Source organism: Hevea brasiliensis, chromosome 18 (genome assembly GCF_030052815.1).
Source record: "Hevea brasiliensis isolate MT/VB/25A 57/8 chromosome 18, ASM3005281v1, whole genome shotgun sequence".
NCBI lineage: Eukaryota > Viridiplantae > Streptophyta > Magnoliopsida > Malpighiales > Euphorbiaceae > Hevea > Hevea brasiliensis.
In genome coordinates, this window is record NC_079510.1 from 49,234,353 (window position 1) to 49,262,258 (window position 27,906).

A 27,906-nucleotide genomic window follows, 5' to 3' on the forward strand; every position below is an offset into this window, starting at 1 on the left:
CTAATTTTAAAAATAAAGTATTAATAAAAAGATATGTTTTTTAAATAAATTATCGACTAAATTAAATATATATAAATATGTTATTTTAAGTTTAAATCAATAAAGTTTCTCTTTGAAATTAGGAAAATTATAGCGTAAGATGTATACACAATTATTTAATCACAACCGTTAATTATAGTGAATTCCATTCGCACATGGATTTAATCATAATCAACGGTTGTATTGATTTTACCAAATAAAAACTCTTCAAAATGAGTTCAAAATTTTTAATTTGCTGAATATTTGTTTATAAAAATTTGTTATATGTTTAGTCAACTACTAAATTTCTGTTAATATCTGACATTGATTAGAGATAAGATAATGTGTCATTTATAAGGTTTTCGATATTATTCCTTTTCGATATTACTCTCCTTGAACTAATTTTGAAGGTAAATTAGATTCGGCTATTTTTTTTAATAACTTGTATCTCATAAGTAAAAAAGAATCAATCTTTTAACTTTATTTTATTTGTTGCCTACATATTGCTACCATTCCTAAACTAACTTGTTTAAGTGGATGCCACTTCTTGTTTGAAGGGGATATGAACAGAAGAAACTCCAAAAAAAAAAGGATAAAATAAGTAGGTCTCAAAGAAAAACAGGGGAGAAGATATCTTCACATTTTGGAACGTGTGAAACAAAATCATGCCCTAGAGATATCAGCACGATAGATGGTCTATGACCATTGATATCTTGATTTCAGATATGTTTGCAGATTGTACTCACTTGATAATTAGATTCAACAAGCCCTAGACTGCAATGTGGAGGAGCTGCATCTCTACATTTGTAGCACAAGTCTGTGAAAAACACTTATAGGTAATGTAAATCATATTGTGTTTTGAATCCATCGCTAATAAGAAGTTTTCGTTGTCTTCAGAATCTTGACCTCAACTGGTTGAGGACCTTAATTGCATTATTGTATTGCTCAAAGGATTAAAAGTAATCAACCTGGTGGTTTTCCATCGTCGTGCAGCTGAAGAGGGATGGCAGATCGACATGGCTGCCTGCAAAAGTCTACAAGTGTTGAAGTTGAAAGGTAGCTAGCAGGCAGTAGCTGCATCGTCGATACTTTGGTTCATTACTTCCTGTGCTTAGAATCCTGGTCTTGGAATGCATGGAAGAAGAGCATTTTAAAATTTCAAGCTTCTGTCTTTGGAGGTTAAGGTTGACCACAGCCCACATGGTGGATGACTGGATGTGACTATTTATTCTCCCCATGAACGCATTTAAAATAACAATAATAATAATAATAACTTAAGAAAAGTTGTTTAATTATTTTAATATTTTTCTATAATTAAGATATATTAAATTTAATTTTTGATAATTTTTAATTAACAGATTTATAGGTTTCATAAAAATTACAAATGTAATATTAATAAACCTGTTTAACATGATTTCAATTGTTTTATCTGTTTCTTAAATGTGTTTAATTTTATTAATTTAGACAATAAATTATATAAAACTTTTTTTTATTATTTTATAAAAAATTTTAAAAAATAAAAACTAAAATCTAACACCTAATAGACAAATAATATATATATTTAACTACTAAATCAAAACAAATTAGGCCACCTTCATGAAGCTTTTAGAAGAAGAGAGATTAGGCTCTTCATGCCAAACAAAATCAAGCATTTTTAAAATTATACGTAGGAACATCAATAAAAATAATATAAACATAGTTGGTCAACGATAATAAAAAATTTATGATAAAAAGACAATAATAGATAAGTTTTAACTAAAAAAAATATATTGTTCTCAAAAAAAAAAACTTATAAAAAATGTAGTATAAATCTAGTGTCAATGTATATTAATATAAGTAAATCATTAAATTCATCAAACGATGTCGTTGCAATAGCATTTACCTCGGGAGCACAAAAATTGATGTCACCATCCTTGTCCCGGCGACTCTGAATCGAAAAGTAAGAAGAAGCAGTTTTCATCATCACGATATGGTTCGATTCTATCCAGAATCAATAGCATAGCCTAAACATCACTAGCCTTTCCTCGGTTTTCTCTCATTTCCTCATGGGTTTGCCCGAAACTGTTGATTTTGCCCGCAACTTCGCCGTCATGGTCAGAGTACACGGCCCTGTAAGTATCTCTCTGTTCATACTTATGAAAATACATGCCTTTGTTTGTGTGCTGTGTGCGTTAATGTTGTTGGAAGTTCTTTTAGGATCCGAAAGGGCTCAAGATGCGAAATCATGCTTTTCATCAATACAAGTACGTGAAGAATGTTCCAAATCCTGATTGGTAGCTTTCGTTTTCTTTTAAACGTGTTTCACTTGAGTTTTACTTTTTCTTGATATGTGCAGTTATGGAAAGACAACACTTTCAGCTTCTGGGATGCTATTGCCTGTTACCCTTTACGAGGCTGGCTTGGCAAAGCGAATTTTGGGCAGCAATGGTAAGGAGGGTCAGGCTCTGGCGCTGATTGTGACTGTTGCTTCTGTTGTCGAGTCTTTCTTGTCACCGAAACAGAGAGATAGCATTTCTCAGGTTCCGATTATAATAACGTAACTTGCATAATTGGATTGCTTATGTTGTTGGCGTGGTTTTTGATGTCAAGGTGATGCTTATTGTTGGTTACAGGGCCGACCCGAGATGATTCCTGGCGCTCAGATTGATGTTCTGTTAGAGGTAGAAGATAAGAAAATGTTGTTTACTTAATTAAAATGATTAGTAGTTGAGCTTGTTTTCTAGGATTGTATTTTATGATATTTTGAGTATGGTGATTTTCAGGAAAAGTTGCGCTTGGAGGGGGATGCTGAGGGGAGTTTAAATAAAAGTGCTTCTTCTTGGTTCACTGCTGAACTTATACGATTGGTAAGCACAAGCTGATCTTTTTGCTTGAAGATGAAAGGACCTTAATAGATATACGTAATTTTATGCTAAAGAATGAAATAGCTGCATGGAATGCTAGTTGTCTTAAAATTGCAGCACTGAGCTCAATTATTTATTGAATTTTTAAGTCATTTAGTTCCTCAGGTAGTTGTGGCACTCAAGTGAAGCACTATGGTTTTGTGGGATGCATCACTGTGATAGCTAAAGACAATATTGGCTGTTCCTGGACATTGAATTGGCCTGGCTTGTATTATTTGTGCTTTGTGTATGATTTTCTAATCAAATTCATTACCTAAGTGAGGATGGCCTGTAGTAATTAAGACTGTCAAAGACTCATGGCAAATGGTAGTGAGAACACTTTATGGTATTTCATGAAATTTTAATTTGGTTACCATGCTATTCTGTGTGACAGTGCTTCCAATTTTTTGCTTTAAATGTAATCTGATTTCATGGATGTCTAAATGCAAAATGCACTCTGGCACTTGTAAATGATATCCAAACGTAGGTCAATGATAGGTTTGCAATTACAATATTATGGTGAACTGGCTACATTTAAATTGTCTTGTTGGTCTTCACTTCCTACTGGTACTTGATAATAACAAGAAGTATAACTTTCTTGTTCAATCATCAATGTTGCTTTAGCTTTTTTTACTTGATTATAAATGAAAATAATGTGCTATTGATTAACCAATTCAATATGAAGGTCGATATTCCTGAATCTTCCTTTGCTGTCCAATCACTCGTTGAATCCTCATCAGGCTCACTAGATCATGGATGGGAGGTTGGTTGGTCTCTTGCGTCATATGATAATGGTCCTCGAAATTTTATGGATGTAACTCAAACACAGGTTAGTAAGGCACCGTGTTTTACAATGTTTAATGTCAAAAAATGATTCATATAGCCAATTCCAACTAGTTTGGGATTAATGTTTAGTTGTTGTCTTGTGCCTTTAGTGGTATTATGGAATTTGCCTCAAATTCATTCTTCTCTTTCCTTTGACATCTGAAGTTCATCCAACGAAAGCAAATTTATGCGAGAAAAGAAATTTGTCCTTCTAAGAACAAACTTGAAGCCATTATGAATTTAGAGGTTGTTTTGGTTTGCTTACAGTTGGCATTTTGTAGAGATGCATCCATTCTTTGAGTTTAGACCAGTTAAGTTATGCTTGATAAGATGAAAAGAAAGGGTGCGGCCTCTTGCCTACCTGCTGCAACCTCTGTTTTGTTTCTTGCTTATTTTAGAAACTCAATAAATCCTCGAGAGTTACTACTGTCCTCTCTATAGAGTCTATGCAAATATAAGTTATAATAAAAATATATGGTTACTTGAATTACAATTACAATAAGTGCAAGTGTTGGATCAAATACATCAGTATGCTTGTTATTTACTTTGTAGAAGTTTAGAGAAAGAAAGGGAAGATTTGGAGAATGAATTACTTGATTATTCCATCAAGCAATGGGTTTAATATGTATTTTGAAAATACATTAGTTTAGATAATACAATCAATATTCCTATAATCAATCCTACAATCAATATCATGATTTACAAAATCAATCAATTCATACATAGTCAACATTCTAACACTCCCCCTCAAGCTAGAGCATGTAGATCATATGCTTCTAGCTTGTTACAAATGTAGTTGATTCGAGGTCCTCTAAGGGATTTAGTAAGGATGTTCGCTAATTTGTCAGTTGAATTAATGAAACTAGCGGCAATTTTTTGCTTGATGAAATGACAATCCACCTTTATGTATTTTGTCATTTCATGAAAAAAAGGATTGGAGGCAATATGTAATGTTGCTTGATTATCGCAAACCAATTTCATATGTTGAAAATCCCCACGCTTGAATTCTTGGAGAAGTTGTTTTAACCAAACAAGCTTATAAGTGGCTAAAGCCATGGCTTAGTACTCTGCGTTTGCGCTTGACTTAGTCACAACATCTTTCTTTTTACTTTTCCAAAATATTAGATTTCCTCCAATTAGGACACAATAACTTGAAGTAGACCGTCTATTCAAGGGAGAACCTGTCCAATCTGTATTAGAATATCCCACAATTTGATTAACAGTCCTTGTCTTGGGTCTCCTTTGATGCATCTAAGAATGTGAATTGCTGCGTTTCAATGACTATCACAAGGAGCTTGAAGAAATTGACTAACCACACTTATGGTAAAAGAAATATCTGATCGTGTGATTGTGAAATAGATAAGCTTACCAACTAATCTCCGATATTTACTAGGATCTTTAAGTGGCTCCCTCTATCTAGGAACAAGTTTAACATTTGGATCCATGAAAGTATCACATGCTTGCAGTCTAACATGCCAATCTCTTCTAATATGTCCAAAGCATATTTTCTTTGTGAAATAGCAATACCTGTCTTGGACTGTGCCACTTTGATCCTCAGAAAATACTTTAACTTCCCTAAATCTTGAGTCTGAAAGTGATTGAACAAATGCTGCTTAAGTTGAGAAATCCCTTCATGATCATTACTTGTTACGACAATATCTTCAACATAAACCACTAGATAAATGCATTTACCATGATTATTACGAAGATAAAACACTAAATGATTAGCTTCACTTGGAAACATCCAAAACTTTTTGACAACAGCACTGAATTGGCCAAACCATACTCTTGGGGATTGCTTTAAGCCATATAAAGATCATTGTAGTCGACACATTAAGCTAGACTCCCCTTGAGCAACAAATCTTGGTAGTTACTCTATATACATTTCCTAGGCTAATTCCCCATGCAAGAAATCATTTTTAATATCCAATTAATAAAGAGTCTAGTGATTCATGGTAGCAAGAGAAATAAGAAGTCGAACATATGTAATTTTGGCCACTGGGGAAAAAGTATCACTATTATCAAGGCTAAAGATCTGAGTGTAACGTTTGGCTATAAGGTGAGCCTTAAGCCGATTAATTTTGCCATCAGGACCAATTTTGACCATGTAGATCCAATGACAACCAATAGTAAATTTGCCCTGTGGCAACGAAACCAACTCCCAACTACCATTATTATGGAGAGCAGTCATCTCCTCTATCATTGCATTACGCCACCTTGGATGTGATAATGCTTGCTTAACAGTCTTTGGGATAGGAACATTAGACAAAGTAGAAACAAAGGCAAAATAGGAAGGGCATAAACAATGATAACTCAGAAAATTATAAATACGGTGAGGGTTGTGAGATGAACGAATACCTTTTCGAAGGGCAATGGGAGGAGTAGTTGCTTTTGCTTGTGGCATAACTGATGTAGGTGATGGTAGTGGTACAGGAGGTGAGTCACTTTGATTTGGTTGTCTACCTATATCATCATGAGGAATAGTATGTGAGTTAGCAGAAATATTGGGGGGAGGTCGTCGTGTGTAGACCTGAAGAGGAGGTGGGATGATTTTTGGAGCAAGAACAATGGGAACTAGTAAAGCCTTAGAAATATTGTTTTGGTGTACTGTATTTGGTGAGAAGTATGATGAATCTTCAAAGAAGGTTACATCTGCAGAGATGAAATGTTTGTTTGTAGTTGGGTCATAACATTTGTAACCTTTTTGTAGATGAGAGTATCCTAGGAAGACACATTTAATAGATTTTAGTTGAAGTTTGTCTTTTCCTAGATTAAGATTATGCACAAAACAGATACAACCAAACACATGAGGAGAAAGAGGGTAAGAAGTTTGATCTGAAAACAAAATGGAATGAGGACTCTGATTTTGTAATTGTTGAGAAAGATTTTTGGAGAAAAGAGTTTTTTTTTTTTTTTTAATTTTTTTAGTATATATTTGCTTTGTACACTCTTCCTATTTATATATAACATTCTTTAATACAAAAGAGGAAAATACCTACAAGAAGAAAAGAAAAAATACAATACAATACAATCCCTTTAATTTAGGGATTTACAATTTAGTAGGATTCCAACACTCCTCCTCAAGTTGGTTATGTATGTTACACATGCCCAATTTGTAAACTAGAGTATGAAATATCTTGCTGTTCAAACCTTTAGTAAACACATCGGCCACTTGTTCTTTGGAAGTCACGTAAGAGGCACTTAATGACCCATTAACTATTTTCTCCTTTATAAAGTGTCGATCAATCTCTATATATTTGGTCTAATTATGTTGAACTGGATTATGAACTATACCGATAGCAGCTTTGTTATCACAATATAAGGACAAATTGTTTGTTTCTAATAATCACATTTCCTCCATCAATTTCCGCAACCACAATAGTTCACATATACCCTGTGTCATGGCTCTATATTCTGCCTCTGCACTAGATCTTGCAGTTACATTCTGCTTCTTACTTCTCTAAGTGACTAAATTGTCCCTAACAAAGGTGCAAAAACCTGATGTCGATTTCTTATCATCAAGAGATCTAGCCCAATCTGCATTTGTAAAGGCTTTTATCTGGAGATGGCCATGTTTTGAAAAAACAAGTCCCTTTCCAGATGCAAATTTTAAATACCTCAAAATACGAAAGACAACATCTAAGTGAGAGCATGGGCTATGTTTGGTCTAGTATGAGAGAGATATAAATCAATGTCTCAACTAACGTCTGATGTCTTCCTATGTAAGCTGCCTTCCCAATTCCAGCTTGTAGCTTGTTATTAGCTTCAATAGAAGATTCCACCGGTTTACAGCCCAACATGCCTGTCTCATTTAAGAGGTTTAATATGTACTTTCTTTGAGAAATAAAAATTCGTTTGTCTGATCTAGCAACTTCTATTCCAAGGAAGTACCTTAATCTATCCAAGTCTTTAATCTCAAATTCTTGGAAGTACCTTAATGAGTAATGTGATCTTACCTCTACGGTGTTTCATGTATAGGGTATAATTGGCATTGCTTTGATAGAACCCAAAGGAAATCATGGCCTTGCTAAATCTATCAAACTATGCTCTTGGTAATTGCTTCAAGCCCTATAGTGCCTTTTCAATCTACAGGCTTTTCCTTTGGTCTTTTCACCCTCAAACACAGGGATCTCCATATATATACTTCTTCTTTCAAATCTCCATGAAGAAAAGTATTCTTCACATCAAATTGCTGTAGGTCTCATTCAAGGTTTGTAGCACATGACTGCAAGATCCTGATTGTATTCATTTTAGCAACAGGTAAAAAAATCTCTTGATAATCCACTTCATATGTCTGAGTAAATCCTTTTGCCACTAACATGGCCTTATATTTTTTAATGAAACCATCTGCTTATGCTTTACAATGAACATCCATTTGCATCCAACCAATTTCTTCCTCAGAAAAAGAGTAACAAGATTCCATTTCTCATTTTTTGCAAAGTCTTCATCTCTTCTACCATAACTACCTTCCAATTTGGATCAAGGTATGCTTCCTTCCAATCCTGTGGGATAGAAACAAAAAAAACAGACAAGACAAAAGCTCTATAGGAAGGAGATAAAGAATCATAGGAAACAAATTTGGATATAAGATATTTAGTGCATGTCCTAAGTCTTTTTCTGAGAGCAATGATCATCAACAAAAGTATTAGGAGTATCAGAAGTAGGAGACTCACCACATAATTCTCCAGGCTCAGAATGTTCAGGAGCTGAATCCAAAGGTTCTGACTGATCAGTCATATCATGCTCAATGGCTGTATCTGTCTTATTCCGACGAGTGTAGATTCTTAAATTTAATCTATTCAATCTTCCTATGGTTTGAGTTTGAGGTTGAGGTTGAGGTTGAGGAGCTGATAGTGATGGTTGGTCCTTATCCTTATCCTCAATGCTATGATTGGGTTCAAAAAACATCTCCCTGGAAAGTTAAAATAGACGTCTCTTCCTTATTATGCTCCCCCTGAGGAGGTGGCTGAAAATAAGTTCATATTCCCTACAGGTAACATCCATATTTATAAAATATTATCTAGATGGAGGATGATAACACTTGTAACCCTTTTGAGTGCTAGAATAACCCACAAACACACATTTTTGGGTCCTAGGTTCTAGTTTCCCAACATTTGATTTATGAACAAAGCAAACACACCAAAAAACCTTTGGAGGAATAGTATATGAATTCTTACCCTTAAGAACTTTCAAAGGACTCTTAAAGTTTAGTGTGTGAAAGGGTATTTGATTAATAAAATATGATGCAGTAAGAACATCCCCAATATGATGTGAGAAGGTTCATTGTAAATATGAGTGATCGAGCCACTTCAAGTAAATGCCTATTTTTCCTTTCAGATACTCCGTTTTGTGCACTTGTATTCACATAACTAGTTTGATGTAGGATTCCATGAGACTCTAAATAAGATTGAAAGACTTTGTTCATATACTCTGTCCCATTGTCAATTCTTAGAATTTTGACCTGTGCATTAAACTGGATGCAAATCATTTTATGAAATTGTTGAAAACAAGGAAAAACTTCATGTTTAGATCTCATCGAATAAACCCAAGTCAACCTAGTGCAACAGCCAATAAAAATGATAAACCATCTAAAACCAGATAAAGAAGTTGTTTGAGCAGGACCCTATATATCAGAATGAATAGTCATAAAAGGAACCAAAGCTTTATTATTTATTGAAGGATAAGAATTCTTTGTGTGTTTGGCAAGTTCACAAGTATCACAAACTAACACTGATTTGCATTGTCTAAATAAAATGGGATATAACCTTTCTAAGGTTGAAAAATAGGGATGTCCTTATCTCCTATGTCATTGAATGATCTCCTGATCAGCTCTTATTGAATTTCCTACCAAAGCTTTGGGGTTTGAGAAATCATTACTGTCATCTAGCAAATACAAGTCATCTTGCAATCTACCATTGTCAATCATTCTCTCTTTTTTTAGTTCCTGAAGCACACAATAGATAAGAACAAATTCAATTTTGCAATTAAGAGCTTTAGTAATGTAGCTAACAGATAAGAGGTTAATAGAAAAATTGGGCACATGCAAAACTGAAGCAAGATTTATAGTAGGAGTGCATTTAACAGAATTTGTTCTAGAGATATTGGCTAAGGATCCGTCCGCTATGTGGACTTTTTCTTTTCCTGAACATGGGGAATAGGTTGTAAATTTATTTGAAGAGCCTGTCATGTGCTTGTTTGGTTCAGAATTTATAACCCAAGGAGATTTTTCAAGATTAACAAGAAAAGTATTACCCGATTTAACAAAATTAGAAGAGGCAGCTATAGTCGTTTGAGATTCCAGCCGTAACAGCAAACGCCTCAAGGACTGTACTTCTTCATTAGAGAGGATTCCAGTGGTGGTAGTAGAAGCATTGTTTTCAATCCACCATCTCAGAAACATTTGCTTGTGGTCTTGTTGAGCTCATTCATTTACCTCCACGCCCTTTGTATGGGCAACCATGTAACTTCCAGCAATGTACCTTTGTATGCCTTGATTTTTCACAGTAATCACAGTGTAAATGATCCTTATCTGTTGGACCATAAAGAGGGACATGTGACTGTTCTCAGGAGGTAGCCTGTTCTCGGGAGGAAGCAACTATTAACCCTGCCTTGTTAGTAGGTAAAGAGTGGATCATGACACTTCTCTTACTTTCCTCCTACTGTACATATGAATAAGTTTGCCTTAGGGAAGGCATGGGATCTTTACCAAGCATTTAGACCCGAATATGATCATACTCTATGTTTAATCCAATAAGGAAGTCATAAATCCGTTCTTTCTCAATTAATTTTTGGAATTTAATAGCATCAGCAATACAAGTGGCTTGAAAGTCTAGGTAATACTCTAGTTGCTGCCACAAACCACTCAGTTCAGCAAAATATTGAGCAATGGTCATCTCTCATTGTTTCGTACTATGAACTTTGTTTCAAAGCTCATAGATCCATGCGTCCTTGCGCATCTGAGAATAAATTTGGAAGACTGCATTCCAAATAACTACTGCACTATTCAACAGCAAATATCCACGGGCTATCTGAGGTTACATTGAATTAATAAGCGATGACATAACAAATGAATTTTCCAATTCCCACTGGCTATAAGTGGTGCTTCCAGTTCCCGATTTTGATTTATCCCCGATGACATATCCTTTTAGTTCTCTACCCTAAATAAATAACAAACAAGATCTTGATCACGCAAGATAATTAGTACTATCAAGTTTTATGGGACCAACTTGTAAAGAAGGATTATCAGTCATATTACTCATCTTGGTCTCTGAAAATTCCCCTTTTCCTTTGAAAATTTTTAATATCAAACCAACAACTAAATGGCAAGGAAAAAAATTTGAAACAAAAAAGAGCAAAAAGAGGCAGTAACAGCAAATTGCAAAAGGACCAAAAAAGGGTCCAGGAACCAAAAGTGCAAACCAGATGGGAAGATCAGCTGGGTAGAGGCGCAACATTGTGGGAAGACCGCTTGAAGAAGGATCGGCTGGAAAAAACACTCGGAAATAGCTCCATGTGTCGGCTCATGGGATCGGCTACGAAACCTTGAAGTGGCGCGAGTGATCACGCGCGGCACCAGACGATAGGATAACTCTGGGGAGAGGCCGGTCGACAACTCTTCTTCCTTCGAGAACTGGCGGTGTAGATTAACTCCCTCTGAATTGTTGCCTAGAGGCTTAAACCTAGCAACCCTAACTTTGTTTGTTGGTAATCCCTATGCCAATAATAGATGGCAGTGCTCTGATACCATGTTGAGGAGGTTTTTTGGAGAAAAGAGTTCCTTTTTTTTTTTTTCTAGTATGTATTTTCCTTGTACACTCTTCCTATTTATGTACACTAGTCCTAAATACAAAAGAGGAAGATAACTATAAGAAAGAAAGAAAAAATACAATACAATACAATCCCTTTAAATTGGATATTTACAATCTACAATCCCTTTAATTTAGGGTTTACAATCTAGTAGGATTCCAATAGTAATACAGAAAAAGGAATATGATTAATCAAGTAACAAACAGTAAGAACAACATCCCCCAAATACGAAGTGGAACATGATGGTGTTTGAGTAAGGTGCTTGCGGTTTCAATAAGATGCCTATTCTTATGCTCTGTTACTCCATTTTGTTGAGGAGTATGAGCACACGAAGATCGATCAATAATCCCTTGAGATGACATGAAGGTTTGAAAAGAAAGAAAAATATTCTTGTGCATTGTCACTACGTAACACTTTAATGGAAATACCAAATTGATTGTGTATCTTAGCGCAAAAATTTTAAAAGATGGAGAATAACTCATAACGATTTTTTATCAAAAATAACTGGTGCAATGAGAATAATGATCAATGAAGGTAACAAAGTAATGAAAACCCAGAGTTGAACTAATACGACTCAGACCCTAAATGTCTCAATGAACAATAGCAAACATGGATGCAGCTTGATTGTTAAGTCTTTTAGGAAAAGAAGAACGGGGTTGCTTTTCAAGTTGACATGACTCACAAATTAAAGAAGATAAGCAGGAAAGAGAGGGAACCAGTTTTCGGAGTTTAGTGATGCTAAAATGGCCCAACAGCTATGGAGAAGATCAGGACAAGCATTAGAAGTAAAGGCAACTGGGGATTCTGGTCTGGAGAGATGACACAATCCTTGTGACTCATGTCTTGTGCCAATCACCTTCTTCGTACGTCGGTCCTGCACAAGAATAGAGTTAGTTAAGAATGTGATAGAGCAATTAAGTTGTTTGGTTAACTTACTTACTGAGATAAGATTATATGGACACTCCGGAACAAATAATACTGAGGTTAAAAGAATAGACGGAAGAGGATTTGTTTCCCTTATTCCATTAATTACAGTTTTTGATCCATTGGCTAAAGTGACAGTAGAGATGGTAGAAGAAGAGATAAGAGTAGAGAAAATATTTTTATTACCTGAAATGTGGTCAGAAGCGCCGGAATCAAGAATCCATGGTTCAAAAGAGGATTGAGTCGCACAAGAAAAAAAATTACCAGACTGGGAGGCACATGTAAGAGAAGAGGGTAACGACTGTTTGGTGTATTGGTATTGTAAATATTGTTCACAATCTGCTCTAATGAGGGTGATTGCCTTATCACTCATCATCATTTTTTTTTTTAAAAGATAGTAGCTAGCTGAGATACTCTATTGTGATAAAAGGATAAAGTCTGTTGAGATAAAAAGAGGTTGAGATACTGTACTGTGGTAAAAGAGGATCAACATAAAAGATCCAGATGCAGGGCACAGGTTCTGGTGAGAAGGGTTTACTGGAGAAGTCTCATGTGCCGATGCGTGAACAGTAGAGCAGATGCTTGTGGCGGTGCGGGGCAGCGCATGGAGAAGAATCCGGCAACACGACTTTGGGTGTAGGGTAGCCGGCGAATGGTGCCGCTGATGGCAGCAGTAGTGAGACTAAGACACACTCACACACCTGCTGTGTTACTTAGGCACAGAGGAAAAAGGGAAAAAAAAAAAAAGAGATTCAAACTATAGGCTCTGATGCCATGTGGAAGTTTAGAGAAAGAAAGGGAAGATTTGAAGAATGAATCACTTGATTATTCCCTCAAGCAATGGATTTAATATATAGTTTTGAAAATACATCAATTTAGGCAATAAAATCAATATCCCTATAATCAATCCTACATTCAATATCATGATTTACAAAATCAACCTATTTACACACAGTCAACATTCTAAAATACTTGAAATGGAGGAAGCTTTCCATAAGCTCCTGTATTGTTAAATGATTAAATCAGCAAACAAAATCTTTATATTCTCATCTATGCATTCTTGTCTTGTCATATCTTTAAGTGTGATAATGGAAGCCCTGAGGCATTATGTTAGATGCATTTGATTTTAGTGATAAGTGGTCAATCATTGCGGTCTTTTATTTAAAAACATAAAGAAAAAAGATGTGCTTTACACAGAAAAATTTTGAACATCTTTTTTCTGGTCTGTGGCTATGGGTTAATACAGCCCATAATCTTTACACTTATCACTTAATTTCGACTTGATTACTTAATTTCAATTTGCTACATGTATATCAACTCAACTTTCTTTGTGTTTTAATAAGGTTGAATTTGGTTGAATCTTTAACATAGTGATGACAATCTTTGAGAAAGATAACATTAATTTCCTTACATAACATGATATATGGGGGTAAACATTGGTAGAGTGATCCTTTCAGACTGAGGATGGTAATACTTCTTTCATGGAGGGACACAGGCATTTGGCAATGGGGGAATCTTGCAATACCAGCCTTATGAGCAAGAAAACTACTAGAATTGCTATTCTTGGCGTCTTCTTAAGTTTGAAGGTACCTTTTTTCTGTTTTCTATTTTATATTCCTTATGTTTCTCTTTTATATGTTATTATCATTTAAAACGATAAACCATCTGCATGATTTTTGTGTTGGAAGCTCATAAGCAGATTTAAGCTATATAATGTAGATATGGCTATTGTTATTCAGGTTCTGCCGAACATTGCAATTACATTTTCTAATAGAAGAGGGGATTCTCTTTTAGCAGTGGGTTCTCCTTTTGGTGTCCTGTCACCTCTGCACTTCTTTAACAGGTATTCTTTATTCTCTCATTTACTTTCTAATGTCTATGTTTCTGGTAGGCTCATTAATGACATCATATGGTGCCGTGTCTAACATTATAAAATGTGGTGTTTTTTTTTTTTCAATCATTCACCACCTGAACCAGCTTGTCAGTGGGATCTATTGCCAATTGCTATCTGGCTAGATCATCTACCATTTCATTGCTAATGGCTGACATTCGGTGTCTTCCAGGTGAGACATTTTGCTCCTAGGTTATGGTTTGGTCTTGGTCTGTTGATTCTATGAATACTGATTCCTTTTTTTGGAACTAAATGTCAGGAATGGAAGGTGGTCCAGTTTTTGGTGATAGTGCACATTTCATTGGCATTTTGATTAGACCTTTGAGGCAAAAGAGTAGTGGTGCTGAAATTCAGGTAACTGGGGAACAACTCATTTTAAATTGTTTAAACTCTGGTAGTTAATGGATCATGCAAAATTTAGTCTTGGGTAACAGCTGGTGATTCCGTGGGAAGCCATTGCAACTGCTTGCAGTGACTTGCTGCTGAAGGAGCCCCAAAATGCAGAAAAAGGGACCCATATTAACAGGGAAAACTTAAATGCTGTAGGGAATGCATACAGTCACGAGTCAGATGGACCCCTTTGTTTTGAGTATGAGCCACTTATTACCCATTGCCCTTCACCACTACCAGTTGAGAAGGTAAAGGCTTCTGTTTGTCTTATTACCATTGATGAAGGTGTATGGGCATCTGGGGTTCTGCTCAATAATCAAGGCTTGATCCTCACAAATGCTCACTTGTTAGAACCTTGGAGATTTGGGAAAACAACTGCAAATGGTGTAAGGGATGGAACAAAGTCGGAGGCAGTTCTCCTGCCTGAAGAATCTTCATTTTGTGGCTACAGCAACGTTGACAACCATGAGAAGAGTCAGAGGTTGCAGCCAGAGGTAGTAAAGAGAAAGAATTCCTTTGTGGTTGATCAGAGCAAGGGATACCAATTGAGTTTGTCGTACAAAGGCCATAGAAATATACGTGTTCGCTTGGATCATGTCAACCCTTGGATTTGGTGTGATGCTAAAGTAGTATATATTTGCAAGGGTCCTTTGGATGTTGCACTACTGCAGCTTGAATATGTTCCAGACCAGCTTTCCCCTATCAAGGTGGATTTCGCTTGCCCAATTTTGGGATCAAAGGCTTATGTTATTGGACATGGACTCTTTGGACCAAGATGTGGTAACAGCATTCCTTACCTTGTACATCTGTTTAGATTGTCTGAGTGACCTTGGAAAAGAATCCTTATAGTTAAGTTTTCTTCATTCCATGCATAGATGTGTTTCTTTATTTTTAGATTTTTGTTTCCGGAATGATGCTTTTAATTCTTTAACTCATTGTAGTTTCCTGTTCGTTTAGGAATGATGCTTTCAATTGTTTACCTCTCTACTCTCCTGTTGATTAGAGAACTTCATAGGCCATTGATACATCTACAGAATATCTAGTTTAGTTTTCTTCTAAACATTCTGCTTACTTCTTACCTTTTGAGAAGCTCTTTTGCCGTTTATGTATCTCTAACTAAGATATTTATAGAATATTTTTTTATTAATAAATAAATGATGCAGGCTGAGTAATTCATGTTGTCTAAATAATTTGTAAAAATCTCATGCACTCTACCATTATCTTAAGAACTAAGATCTATAAATTATAAATAATTTATAATTTATCTTAAGATCTAAGGCCTTATTGAAGATTGAGGCTTTCAGAATAAGATGATTTACCTGTCATTTAAGATGGTGTACATGGTACATGGAGATACAATATTGTTTTTTGGATGATTGGAAAGGGATGATTTAATGTACGTGTGTCCTCTGTTAATAATTTTTTACCTTTTTACTGATTTAGATGATTCCAGTTGCTGGTAACTTTTTAAATGTTCTCACTTCTGTTTCTTTACTTTGCCCTTTCCTCTAAACTCAATTGCACCTCAATTATTGCAGGCTTTTCCCCTTCTGTTTGCTCTGGGGTGGTAGCAAAAATAGTTAAAGCCGAAGCTCCTCCATATTATCGATACAAAGGGGATTCACATATTCCTGCAATGCTTGAAACAACAGCTGCTGTCCACCCTGGTGGTAGCGGTGGTGCTGTCATTAATTCAAAAGGTCATATGATTGGACTTATTACCAGGTATAGTTAATTGATGTTCTAGTTATTCATAATTTGAGATACTATATTTTATGTTGGTCTAGTATTAATTATGGAATTTTTTCCACAATAACAATAAATTTTTTTCATAATGTGACATACTTGTGTGAAAAGTTGAATGTGCTTTATATAAAATACTATATTTTATATATGCTTTGGGCTTAGGATTCAGCAGAAATTAATAAATCCCAACCATGCTTGAAGGATGGTCAGTTAAGGTTGAAGGAAAAAAGTTCCTGTTCAAGCCATGTTATTTATTTTCCTGGTTGGGTAGGCCTTGGGCCAATGAAAATGGCAGGTCTTTTTTTTCTTGATCCAATATGAACTCTAATTGCTCTCTCAATACTATTGAAGATATGTCACGCTCACACCACTTGATATGGATATTCATATTTTCTCCTCATTAAGTTCTTCAGTTCTTGCAGATTGAAGTACTGTATTTAATGAGATGTATTCTTGATACAGCAATGCAAGGCATGGTGGAGGGACACTTATACCACATCTGAACTTCAGCATTCCCTGTGCATTATTGGCACCCATCATCGAGTTTGCAAGAGGTTGTTTACCAATACTTATGCTTTGATAACATAGCTGATCATGAAATGAATCTAATATAAATTATTCCTGCATGATGTGCAAGTCTAAGTTATCATTCCTAGCGTAATACACCTGATTGCTCCAGTTCTATGAATACTGACGAGCAAAATTTTGAAAATGTTAGTATAATAAAAATCTCGACTCTAGCTATATATGAGAAATAGTTATGGCAAAAAAAAAGATTTAAAATCGGCAATTTGACATGTAGAACAAGAAACATTCCATGTGGTTTCTATACGTTGCCTGAATTTTATAATTTAGTTTCTGAAGGTAAGTGTGCTTATGATATCTGATGAATCTGGTTTTCTTTGAGACAGATATGCAGGACATTTCACTTCTGCAGAATCTTGATCAGCCTAATCAACACCTTTCTTCAGTATGGGCATTGATGCCTCCACTCTCCCCCAAGCCGAGCCCTCCTCTTCCTAATCTACCATTGTCACTTCCGGAAGATAATGACAAGAAAGAGAAGGGTTCCAAATTTGCTACATTCATAGCTGATAGAAACAATGATTTGAGAAGCTCCACTCAACTGGGCAAGGTGAGAAAAACGTCTAGTGAGATTTTTCCTAGTAAGTTATGACAATATACCTTTCTGTACCAAACGAAGAAGATATCATCAACATGATAGTGGAATCACGTATGGAAATCTTTGTTACCATAACTTCTCATCCATGTTCCCAAACTGGACGAAGAATGTTCAGGGAAAGAAGAGCTTGGGGAGAGTTGAGATTTGTAACCTAGTCTAAATTTAAATACAAGCAAAATAATAATCCTGTACACAGAATATAAAGACGCCTTCTTTTGGTTATATGATTTTTATTGCATTTGTTTATTGACGAAAAGGGATTCATGTAGTGTCATTCTGCTGAACCAGTTTAAGTCTGTATTCCATTGTGATGCGTAATTTCTTTCCCTTCAAATTTCCTCTGTATAGGATCATTCTCTCTTACAATTGCAGCCTATGTTTCGTGTTTGAAAAGCTTAAACATGTTTTGGACTAACGTTTAAGATGAGCTTAATTACAGAGTCTTGCAGAGCTTTTATCTTTCTGAAGAGATGAACTGAAAGACGAAGATGAGCTTCAAAAACATAAAGATGACACTTTGATTATGTCTTGATGAAAATTTGTGTCCTGTCCCAACGGAGAATTCTGGCCTAATGAAGGTGCGAGGGTGAAATTATTCCATTATAATACAGTTAAAATAATTTAATTATAACTTAACTAAGTAATTCGTGTCCTAAGAGGACTCGATAATAAAAATCCCTCCTACTAAAGTGAAATTATTGGAGTAAAAAGAAAACATATTTGCCCATGAGGGTAGACCTGGGCACTAGTCTGTCGGAATTCATGGTTCAGAATAGAGAAAGGAAATTGAAATTAGATTGATTCCAGGTAGTTTCAGTCGATTTTGTTTTTAAGACAATTCAAAGTTGGATTCGATTTAATTTAATGAAGGTTTTGATGGATAAATTTTAATAATTATCTTTGAATTTATACAGTGGTAATATTATAGTCCTTCAACTTTAAAATGTAACATAAAATTTTCTCAATTTTTAAATTTTGAACAATAAAATTCTTTGACATTTAATTACTGATTTTTCATTTAGATCATGACGTAAACAGGTTTAATGTGGGATTTAGTTAGCATTTCTCTCTTTTTTTATCATGTATGGGGTAAAATTATTCTCTACCTATGAAAATTTTATTATCTCTACAGAGAAAAGTATGATTCAATTTTCACATTAATTAAGAGAGAAAAGAGAGAACAGATTAATCACCACGCTGGAATTGTTCAGATTAGTGTCTAACTAGAAAATCGATTATTAAAAGTTAAAAAGATTTTATTGTGTAAAATTTGGAAATTAAAAATTTTTTATGTTACATTTTTAAGTTGAGAGAATGCAGTATTGTAACTATATAAGTTGATTATTTAAATTTATCCTAATTTTGAGGTCCTATGTGGAGTGTGCCTAGTGGACTGATTTTTCAGGATTTTATATCGAATGTAAAACGTGCGTGTATTTAGGTTATATAGAAATAAAAATTCTGTTAAAATTATCATGATTTTAACATCGATTCATTCTTGTTCCTGACCTAGTGTGGTGTGTTTTTACCTAATAAAGAAAATAATATAATTCATATTACTCTTTACGTTTCTCATTCTTTTTTTCTTTTTTAAATATTGTTACAATCGATTCAGCCATCCTAAATCCTCATATTTTTTTCCCTTTAAACTCTTCAATCAATTACCTTTGAGTACTTTTACTAGTTACCTTTCCCTTTTAACATTATTTTGTGTTATTCTTAATAATCTTCAAGTATATATTATTTTAAAGTAAATCTGTATTTGCTCTCAATCTATTTTTATTAATAGATTTGAGTTTTATTTTCTCTGTTGAAAGTAGTTTTTGTTTCCTTTTTTTTTTGAAGATTTTATTTTTTTCCTTTGCAATGATTTTTTTATTAGGTATTTTACTTTATTATTTGATTATGATTACAATGGCAAAAAATATATTTTTTCAAAAATATCAAAATTTTGATAATTTTCAAATTGATTTTGTAGAAATTGAGTCAAGCGATAATAGAATAATATAAAATAGAATATATTTTCTGCTTAATAATTAAATTAAATATCCTATCAAAGTAATTAAATCGTTTAAATCAATATAATTACTATTATATTTTGTAAAAATTGTATATCTTAAATTTTTCTATATAAACTTTTTATTTATATTTTTTTTATTTAATGAAAGTCTTACTTTTTAGTATTAATTTTTTTTTTTAAAAGATAGAGCCATACTGAACTTACCAATTTCAATTTGGAACTCGAAGAAAATGAGCGAAACCCTTCCGGATTTACTATATAAGATTTAGTATTGTTCAGGGCACTAAATTATTATCAAGGCTAATTCCGAATTTAACCAAGACTAAATTTGACCTTATTTGGATTTCAACTAGTCCCCTGCGAGTTCTACTGGAGGACATTATGCATTAGCAAAATTGGACTGAGGGAGGGATCACTCAATCACACTCAAAAACTAATCGACTTTTACATCACTATTTTTCAGTGCTTCAAGCAAATATTTCCAAGCAGACAATGGGCCTCTAAGTCACTGTAAATAAATCTGGCCCAACAGCAGTCACTCACAATCATTTTCTCTTCTAATTTCACTTGCCGTTTCTGGGTAGCATCCGCTCTGCGCACCTTAATCTCCCTTTCGTTCGTAGATTCGCACCCACTTTAGAAATTAAGTGTAGTGGGTGGTGACGAAGATCACCACCACTATACTTCCCCTGGTATAGATCATATTAAGTTCAAAGGTTTGGGGGGTTTAGGGAGAGAAACTGGAAATGGGGGACACTGTCGCTTACAAGGAGTACTTAGCCGGTTTACTCGCAGGTGTTGCCATCGTTATAACCGGTCATCCTTTCGACACCGTCAAGGTATATATATTTGATATGGGTAGCTCTAGATTTTTGTAGTTCTGCAAATACTAGAAAAAGGGTTGCACATTTGGGTGTCTTTGCTTTCCATTCATTTTTTTTTCATTAATTTGCATATATTACTGAAATTCCCTTTGTATGTGTGATTATTTTGATTATTTATTCATTTTTCTTAGGTAAAGCTGCAAAAACACAATACGGAAGCGCATGGGATTAAGTACAGGAATGGTCTGCATTGCACGACTAGGATCCTACAGACTGAAGGAGTATGCTTCTCCTTACCATCTTGTGAGCCACAAATTAGTTCCATTATTTATTTATTATGCACGTCAGATTGATTGTGCAATAATTTTGCGCATTCACTTATTATACTGATGTTGGATGACATGTAAGTAAGAAACGATTTAATCATATTATAGGCTGCAGAGTTCTTACTGATTTCAAGAACGAGATAAGAATAAGATTGCTTTGGCTAGCATCTTACATGAATAGACTTGTTATTTTTGGGTATTCTAGTTATTTTGTTTGGTGACTTGGACTTTGGTGGATGTTTGTAGTTAATTAGTTTGAATTTCTTTGGGTTTTAGGGCAGGAGAGGTGGTGTGGCGTTGGGGGGTGGTGGGGTTGTGTGATGTGGGTGGGTGGGTGGGTTTGGTGAATGGTGATTTAAGGTGAAACCTGTGAGTATATGTTTGAAATAATGGATGTCATGTCATCAATGCTAAATGAATGCATTAGTTACATTCTATCATATTACAAAACATGGACCACATATGTCTGAGTCATGGTAATGGTGATTTAAGGTGAAACCTGTGAATATATGTTTGAAATAGTGGATGTCATATCATCAATGCTAAATGAATTCATTAGTTAGATTCTATCATGCTACAAAACATGGATCGCGTATGTCTGAGTCATGATAATGGATATTGAATTAGCAACACACACGCACACCCACACCAAAACAACCCAGAAAAGAAGAAGGAGAAAAAAGTAAAGAAAAGAAAGAGATCGCTTTTGTCCATACATCCTTGCATTAATAGAAGAGTCTCTTTTCTTTGCATTGGTTGGTTGAAGGTCTCTCACTTCTAAAATCTTTGTAGATCTCTAGCTATCCATTTTCATTTGTATTTAAGTACATTTAGAAAATCATTTTTCTTTCGTTGTAGTTGCCACAAGGTCCCTTCCTATAGTTGCTACCAGTTAATGAAGTAAGTGGTGTGCCTGTATGCTTCATACTGCAATTGCATTAAGAAATTGGAAACTTAAGCAAATTTTCACTTATGATCTGCAAATATGTTTCAACTCTTCTCTGGCATTATTTATTCAGCTTATTTTTATATGACTTAATTAGACCACCTTATCAGAGCATCCTCCTATCTTAGGTCTGCTACTTTAAGGTCATAAACTGCATTCTGTCGGCGTAAAAAAAACTGCATCAGTTTCTCATTTCAAGAGATGCAGGGTCCTGCCCCCTCCCTTTGATGGAAGGGAGTGAAGGTTTTTAGAATTTGAATGGCATTATTTTTCAAAGAATAAGCAAGTGATAATTGTCTTTGACAGGTTAAAGGACTTTATAGGGGTGCAACATCATCATTTGTTGGGATGGCTTTCGAGAGTTCACTTCTTTTTGGGATTTATTCTCAAACAAAGCAGTCCTTGCAGGTGTGTAAGGAGTAAATTGGATAAGTCTGTTTTATTTATTTGGCACTGATGTGCAGAATTTATTCTGCTGGAGATTGGTGCAAACCCATTGTTTTAATGATTTCATGAATACTCATTTTGAAATCACATTGAGTTTATTCCATATTTCTGTATGACCTTTTTATCCTTGTAATACTCATGAAGAGAGGATTGAATAGTGATGTGCCCACGCCCCAAGTAATAATTCCTTCTGCAGCTTATGGTGGAGCAATTATAAGTTTTGTATTATGTCCATCTGAGCTGGTAAAGGTCAGTTACTTGTAGAGTTTATATATTGCTCTGTTTTCTCCCATGTTATTGGTTTTTGGTAGCATTCTTATGAAACTGGGTTTCTCCAGTGTAGGATGCAAGTTCAAGGTACTGACTCCTTGGTTCCAAAGTTCAGTAGATACAGTAGTCCATTTGATTGCGCCCTTCAAACAGTGAAAAATGAAGGGGTGAGAAAATCCTCTGCCTATTGGCTGATTAATTTAACATATAGTCTTGGTCTGATGGAAAGCCTTTCAGATTTCAGGCATTTTTCGAGGAGGCTTTGCAACACTGTTAAGAGAATCTTTTGGAAATGCAGTCTTCTTTAGTGTTTATGAGTATGTCCGTTACTACATGCATTTACAATTGAAGGCTTCTTTTTCTGACCACAACAACTTGATTGACATGGGAGTTGGAATTGTGAGTGGTGGCCTTGGTGGCGTAGCTGTAAGCATTCTAACAGCCTTGGATATATCTGAACTAGAATGATACATTTCAGATGTTTAATGTGTTTATTTTGACACTATAGCTAGTGTTTATCATCCTCATGTTTTCCAGTTCTGGTCTGCTGTTTTGCCGTTGGATGTGGCGAAAACTGTCATCCAGACTGCTCCAGATAAAAGCTCCACCAGAAATCCATTTCTAGTACTGAACTCGGTAAGAAGTCCTTGTTCTCAAAATCTATAATTTTGGAATAACGTCCAACGTCCAGCATTTGGGGTTTTGCCCGATGGTGAAATAAAGGGGGTGGAGAGGCTAAGTGATCCTTTATGTTAGATTTACAGGAGGGCTGGACTTAAAGGGTGTTATGCAGGTTTGGCTCCTACAATAGTGCGAGCATTTCCAGCTAATGCAGCTGCAATAGTCACCTGGGAGCTTGCCATGAAAATGTTGGGGATCAGGCATGATTGAATGTGGTAGTCGATTACCAAGAATTTCAATTTTTTGTTTGCCATTACTAGCTTACCTCCTAAGATTAGTGTAGGAGGGTTGCTGCTATACAATAGTGAAGTCTGTTAGACTATGTTCCCTCAGGCAAGTCATGCTTGAGACCTATTATTGTTGGCTGTGAGAATTATTTACATCATATTCTATTGTAACAACTAGCATTTTGTCAACCTAGTTGATTTTTGACAAGTTTGTACTTTCTAATGCTTACAATTTTAAATTTGCCTTAACTGCAGCTGCTTGCTTTTAATGCAATGAAGCAGTTCGTTTAAGTTCATGAATTGTTACTTCAAGAGTATGGAAACGTTGATTCAAGTGGATCGTACATATATTAAACGATGGGATCTACATGAATCAATGACGCTATTGACTCTAGGAATGTGCAAGATTATTTCTGATAGAATTCATCCCTCTGCATTTTCGTGGTGGGAACCTTGTCTTGTTACTTGTCTGATGCACTTAGGCATATAAATTGTGGGGTTAATCAAATGCCTCCACATTGAGAAAGTGCTAGCTGGTGTACAGTGAAAGTTGCACATTATTAAATTGACAGAAGAGAGAGAGCATCAACATTTGCTAGAGATGACACATATTTAGATCTATAACCGGTCTAAATATGCTTGGAAGAGGCAATTTTATTAGGAAATGATCTAATTTTCTCCATCTTTTTGAAGCCTATACCTCTTCTGTGAGTAGCAAGCTTTTTGTCAATATGAGCCTTCTCAATGATAATCAGATGAGCTTTTTCTGCGCCTCTCATTGTGTCCTCTCAAACGACTCCGGCAACTTCTTTTGTTGTCATCAAATTCTGATAACTCGTGGAACCTGCAAGTACCATCGCAAAGGAACACACAGGAAACGGATGCATAAATCCTCTGGAAAAGTTCATAAAAAATTAAACCCAAAAGGTCTCTGTTTTAACCAAACATTTAGAACTTTTTCTGTGTACTAGTGCGACGGTAATTATTTGTTCCATAACAGAGAGAAATGGATGATAGTAAAATAATTATTTAATTTAAAATAATTAAAATTTAAGTTTTCAGCTTGAATCATTTAAGGTATTACCTAGATTTCATATTGAAAATTAAATCATCATATTTTAAAATAATTTGACAAAAAATATTTTAGTTGAATGTCATTGTAATATTGAAGAATTTTAGAAAAAGTTACTAAAATAATGAACTAAAAATTCATTTATTATATTTTACACTATTTAAGTTGAAATTTAAGTAAAAAATAGAAAATTAAACTATTAAAGATATTTTAAAAAGTAGTAAAGTTTATTTTTTTAGAGATCAATTGAAGAAGAAAGAGTAATAGTGTAATTTTTAAAAAATTTAATTCTAAAATGGGAAAAAATGGCATTGACTAATAAAATATTCTATTTATAATCAAACAATTTTACATAATTTTTCGTAAAAAAATATACGACTTATTTATAAAAAAGAAAACACTCTTTAGAATTTTAAGTGTTGTGATCTAATTAAAAAAAGAGCTAACTAATTAAAATATCATTGAAGTGTAAACAATGTGCCATTTAGTTAATTCTTTGGGATCTTTGGATCTTACGTTGGTTATGGAATGTATATGAGTGTGGGTTATATAGAAACAAGAATTTCATTAAAATTATAATTATGGTGATTCATTCTCATTACTATTCTGTATACGCAAGTGTTTTATATTAAAAAAAAATATAAATAACTTTTAATAAGATATTTTTTTTAGAATTCAAATCTCACTAATAATAAGTCAACCTTCTCAATATTAAGAAAATTATTAATTATATATATAAAAAAATCTTGAAATGTGAAAACAAAACCAGCAACAATGTAGAGCATAATGAAAAGTAAGGTAATTAAATATTCTATTATAGACATTTCATTGTACTCTATAATATAGCCTAAAATAATAACGAAACTAATGATAGTTAAACCATATGGGTCATGTACGAATGAAGAGGAACATTTAATTCACATCCCTTCAGAGACCAACCATAGAAAAATTAATGCATTATGCATACAAGTGAATTAAACATTATGCATGCTCATAAATAAATCAAACATGTTTAACATCGTAACCAAGCATCATGGATAAGGTTTCTACAAGAAAAAATTTGTCATGAAAATCAACTAGGCAAATAACTGGGAATTAAAGGAACATACCTCACCTGATTTAGTTTAATAACTGATAGACTCATATTCAAGTTACCATTCTATCAATTCCCTTAAAAAAAATCGATGCTCCGTCTCAAGCAACAGCCTCAATTCTCAAAGCTCTAGGATCTCTAGAACTAAGCTAAGCTGTAATTAAGCTTATTTGCAGATTTTAATAAAAAAAAAAATTCTTTATTTGTCTTTTCTGTGCAAATCATTGGATAAGATTGGGATATTATAAGGTCTTAAACAGGATATTCAGTGATTTATATATAAAAAAATGAAAAATGGAAAAACAAGGACTTCAAAGAAGACATTAATGCAAGTGGGGTTTATGGTTTGCCCCTTTTAATGCTTCTGGAATGATTCATAATTGTATTGTGATCTCCAGCTCACATCCTTTCACCTTTTTTTTCTACTGTTTTGTCATGCGTGAATTGTGAGCTCTCTCACTCAGGGTTAGGTTTGAATTGAAAGCAATCTTTGTATATATATGTATATATAATTCAGAAACTAATTTCATTATAAGAATATATATAAACAAATGAAATTATTCTGTACTGAAACAGTTGATGCATTGTATGATTATTACGTTTAATAAACGTAATATATTAAACGTAATAATCATACAATGCATCAACTGTTTCAGTACTGATTAATTTCATTTGTTTATATAATAAGTTTTGAGAAAACAAGCTACCATTTGTGTTTGTGATTGAAGGGTTAATTAGTTCAGCTTGATAAATATATTAGGAAAAAATATATATACAGGAGCCTTTGCAACATCCAAATTAGTTTTAGTCTTAATATTTTATTCAAGATTATTCTCAGTTGATAACATATCTCTATTTATTCTTGTTCTTTCTTAATAACATCCATGCACACAAATATATATATATATATATATATATATATATACATTGCACAACCAGAGAGTAGTTTTCAATTAGATATATATATATATATATATATATATATATATATATATATATATATATATATATATATATATATATATGTATACATGGCACAACCAGAGAGTAGTTTTCAATTAGATAAATCTAGTGATTTATTAACCACCCAACACAATTAGATCTAAGTATTTAATTATCAAATAACTAGCTAATTATCAATATTCGCTTTTGAGTTATAACTTTTTTTTTATATGAATACGTGTAATACGAATAATTATTTTTAAATTATCTATTAAATATCTCATTTTATCATCAGATATTAATTTTATCCTTTATAAAGTATAGACTCTTGTTATTAAAACTTAATTTTTATATATAAATTTAATTTAAACTTTCATTTTATAATTCGAGAAATCAATAACAAAATTATTTATGTATAAATTATTTATGAAATCAATTTATTAGAAAGAGAATGGTTATATTGAAATCCTAAAAATACCTAGAAATTAGGGTTTTCTCCACGTTGTTGGGAATGACTTAATGGACCTTAATTAGAGTGGAATCAAGAGTCAAGAATTTTGGTTTGTAAAGCTAGAAGTGGAAAGATTAGAAAGGACATGAAAATTAGGGTTTCACCTGCTACATTGCTGACAGAAGCGTTGCTGGATTCCAGCAACAAGGACAAAGGGAGCCTTGGCATGGAACTCGCACACTTTATGGCGTCTATGATATCGCTTAGCATCGGTCATATCAACGGTGCAATTTTCTGCCTGGCAGGAAACTGCTGCAGGCATTGACCCACTAGCATTAGATCCTTTCTTGCCTTTCTTCTTTTTTTCATCATCTCCAAACCCTAACCCACTAGCTTCTTCTTCATCCTCCTCTTCCTCCTCATCCTCCATCTCCTTCAACCTCCTTTTTCCCTCAGCTTTGGTAGTTTCCATACTGAGAGAAGCAAGAGAAGAAGAGAACAAAAGAAGCAATAACCAAGATGGAGAAGAAGAAGAAGAAGAAGAAGAATAGGAGAAAAAACACCAAGACCCTTGTTAAATGAGTGAGAAATGAGAAGACTTATGTGTGAGGACCACAGACTTCATTTTTATTCTCTATCACCACAGTAGAAGGGTAGGAAAGTTAAGGTTTAAGTTAGCTCAAAGATAAGAACATGATAGGGGTAAAAATACGTATCCTGTTTTCTTTACAACTGTATTTGGCTAGGCTACGAGCCCACGTTAATTTGTGATCTGAAAATAGTCTTGCTAGGTCTAATTAAAAAATAAATAATACATCAAGACTTCACGCAGATACTCTAATTTAATGAACAAGTTGCTATTAATTAAATAATATCATATATAAACAGGAAATCTCTCTTTTGAAATCTACAAGAAATTTCCCTGGAAAATGCATATTACAT

The 27,906-nt window shown here is 34.1% G+C and overlaps 3 protein-coding genes across 11 annotated transcripts; 2 read left to right on the forward strand and 1 right to left on the reverse strand.

The window, feature by feature from the left end:
* Nucleotides 1-1,876: 1,876 nt before the first annotated feature.
* LOC110631499 (glyoxysomal processing protease, glyoxysomal) lies at nt 1,877-17,983 on the forward strand. Of its 4 annotated transcripts, XM_058140342.1 has the most exons (15): nt 1,918-1,957; nt 2,117-2,129; nt 2,215-2,261; nt 2,354-2,537; nt 2,631-2,678; nt 2,781-2,864; nt 3,586-3,729; nt 13,913-14,041; nt 14,195-14,298; nt 14,433-14,518; nt 14,606-14,700; nt 14,781-15,516; nt 16,275-16,461; nt 16,945-17,036; nt 17,394-17,983. In XM_058140342.1, the coding sequence occupies exons 3-15, from the start codon at nt 2,233-2,235 to the stop codon at nt 17,657-17,659; spliced, it is 2,184 nt and encodes a 727-aa protein (XP_057996325.1). In that variant the 5' UTR covers nt 1,918-1,957; nt 2,117-2,129; nt 2,215-2,232; the 3' UTR covers nt 17,660-17,983. The 4 variants fall into 4 exon arrangements, with proteins under 4 accessions (XP_021635037.1, XP_021635036.1, XP_021635034.1 ...); XM_021779342.2 differs by having other exon boundaries at nt 1,882-2,129; XM_021779345.2 differs by lacking the exon at nt 17,394-17,983 and having other exon boundaries at nt 1,877-2,129; nt 16,905-17,036.
* Nucleotides 17,984-20,144: 2,161 nt separating this feature from the next.
* LOC110631501 (mitochondrial arginine transporter BAC1) lies at nt 20,145-23,614 on the forward strand. Of its 6 annotated transcripts, none has more exons than XM_021779352.2 (8): nt 20,145-20,524; nt 20,701-20,790; nt 22,088-22,189; nt 22,373-22,477; nt 22,567-22,665; nt 22,736-22,924; nt 23,007-23,134; nt 23,263-23,401. In XM_021779352.2, the coding sequence occupies exons 1-7, from the start codon at nt 20,432-20,434 to the stop codon at nt 23,121-23,123; spliced, it is 795 nt and encodes a 264-aa protein (XP_021635044.2). In that variant the 5' UTR covers nt 20,145-20,431; the 3' UTR covers nt 23,124-23,134; nt 23,263-23,401. The 6 variants fall into 6 exon arrangements, with proteins under 6 accessions (XP_021635044.2, XP_057996616.1, XP_021635039.1 ...); XM_021779347.2 differs by having other exon boundaries at nt 20,147-20,524; nt 20,701-20,812; nt 23,036-23,134; nt 23,255-23,614; XM_021779348.2 differs by having other exon boundaries at nt 20,147-20,524; nt 23,255-23,396.
* Nucleotides 23,615-23,945: 331 nt separating this feature from the next.
* Nucleotides 23,946-27,573, reverse strand: LOC110631502 (squamosa promoter-binding-like protein 3). The gene is made up of 2 exons (XM_021779355.2): nt 27,129-27,573; nt 23,946-24,250 (listed from the first exon to the last, which is right to left on the reverse strand). Exons 1-2 carry the CDS (start codon nt 27,434-27,436, stop codon nt 24,148-24,150), a joined length of 411 nt encoding a protein of 136 aa, XP_021635047.2. The 5' UTR covers nt 27,437-27,573; the 3' UTR covers nt 23,946-24,147.
* Between the last annotated feature and the right edge of the window lie 333 nt (nt 27,574-27,906).